The following is a 1764-nucleotide window of genomic DNA, read 5'->3' on the forward strand; positions in this document are numbered from 1 at the left end:
TGTGAATGTTGCGATGCTGGGGCGCATGGAGTGTCCCACAGAAGTGCAGGTTCTCCCCAGGGCACTTGGCAGCGTACCTGGAAGTGGACCAGGAGCACTTCCAGTCCACTTCCGGTCTGCTGGCGGAGTGTGTAGGGGGGCCCCCTCCTCATTCCCTGTGGCTTGGCAATTGGGTCTGGGGGGGCACCCAGGGTCCCCCCACAGATTATTGCTGAGCTGTGGGGAGGGGGGCCCCTGCGTGCACTCCCCATCAGTACCAGATAGGTTTGCCACCAAGCATGTTTAGGGCCCCCCTACACTCCTGGTTTGTATTTTTGTTCTTGTTACTTGTAACATCCTTAGAAGTTGTCAATGTTTTTCTTTTATTTAGTAGCTTCTTTAAATTGACTTATGTAAATTGTGTATTTTTAGATATGGAGGTGCAGAAAATGAAGAAGGCTGTGGAATCTCTAATGGCAGCAAATGAAGAAAAGGTAGTAAAACTGTCATTCAAATGGCATTCCTTTGTTGTGAGAAGTGCCCCTCTGTTAGCACTGGCTGTTAGGAGCTTGGATATAAATTGTCCCACTTTGCCATGAAAATTAAATTAGTAAGGGCTGAGGCTTCTTCCCATTGAAGTCAAATCCTATTTTGCAATTGATTTAAATGGGAATACAAGACGGTCTTTATGAGTTCTGTCTGGCACGTCCTTGCCTGTACAAGTAGTTTGAAAATTTGGCCTTGGTTGTATAAAGCAATATTCTAAATATCCCTTTCTTCATGAATGACAATATATTTAGCTTGTGTTTCAGTTTGCTGTTAGAGATGAGATGAAGCTGAGATCCCTCTTAAAACATAGTCTATTTGGACACAGCATTTTGCTTATGTGTAGGTATCTACCAAAATTGGAAAGGGACTTACCAATTTTTGTGAACTGATCGTGGTGTAAAGTTCTAATTCTGTCGTCATATTGCAGCAGCCTCGTCTCTCTGCACTGACTGGTGGAAAGGCCCTCACACCCTGTGCTGATTGGCTAAGAGGCCCCAGGGGGAGGAGGGACAAGGGGCCAGCCACAGTTTTGATTTCTGGCTGTCCTTCATGTGGCCCCGCCCCTCAGTGCTGTTTGGCAGGGAGGCCCTGAAGGAGGACAAGGGGCCAGCTGCCATCTTGTCCACTGCCCTTCACGCTGCCCCATCAGCTGGCACCTTCCCCTCCCAGCAGTGAGGACCGCTGGCTCCCACTGTGGAGCCAACATTTTATTTTTATTAAGTGTTTTTTGATGAATTTGTGGATTTTGTGGACAATTGCGGATTTTGCAATTCTGCAAAATCTGTGAAGCTGCGAATTAATTACATTCCTACTTTTGTGCATAATAAAGATTTCAGTTTTTGCCAAATGTAGATCCAGATTTAGATTTTCAACACCCTTGCAGTTCTGAGTTTCCATCTATGTAAATGTCTTAGACCAGGAGTGGGCAGTTATTTCAGGTGGAGGACCACTTACCGGGTTTTGGCAAACTGTCGAAGTCTGCATGGGTAGCCCTGCCCCTTGACAGGTGTCTTGCCCCCTGGTCACCATCTTGGGATTGGAAGTTCTGCCCCTAACCTCTGACCTTTGCCACTGGAAATCCCTCCCCTTGTCCCTGGAAGTACTCCTTTGGGGAAGAGGGTTTGCCATCTTAGCGAAAAAAACAAATTACATACTAAAAATCAAACATCTATAATAATATATTTTAATTTAATTAAAACAAATACTTTGGTCCTGATTTGTGTGTGCTTGTGGGGT

The 1764-nt window shown here is 45.6% G+C and overlaps 1 protein-coding gene across 8 annotated transcripts in view; it reads left to right on the forward strand.

The window, feature by feature from the left end:
* The window catches only part of PPFIBP1 (PPFIA binding protein 1), a 212580-nt gene that overhangs the window by 160886 nt on the left and 49930 nt on the right, over positions 1–1764 (forward strand). For all 8 annotated transcript variants that reach the window (XM_019515713.1, XM_019515715.1, XM_019515714.1 and 5 more), the window contains one exon: positions 412–473. In XM_019515713.1, the coding sequence (XP_019371258.1) occupies positions 412–473 (62 nt within the window). The remainder of the gene's footprint in view (positions 1–411; positions 474–1764) is intronic.

The sequence above is a fragment of the Gavialis gangeticus genome, unplaced genomic scaffold (assembly GCF_001723915.1).
Source record: "Gavialis gangeticus isolate Ggan-Ray unplaced genomic scaffold, GavGan_comp1, whole genome shotgun sequence".
Taxonomy (NCBI): domain Eukaryota; kingdom Metazoa; phylum Chordata; order Crocodylia; family Gavialidae; genus Gavialis; species Gavialis gangeticus.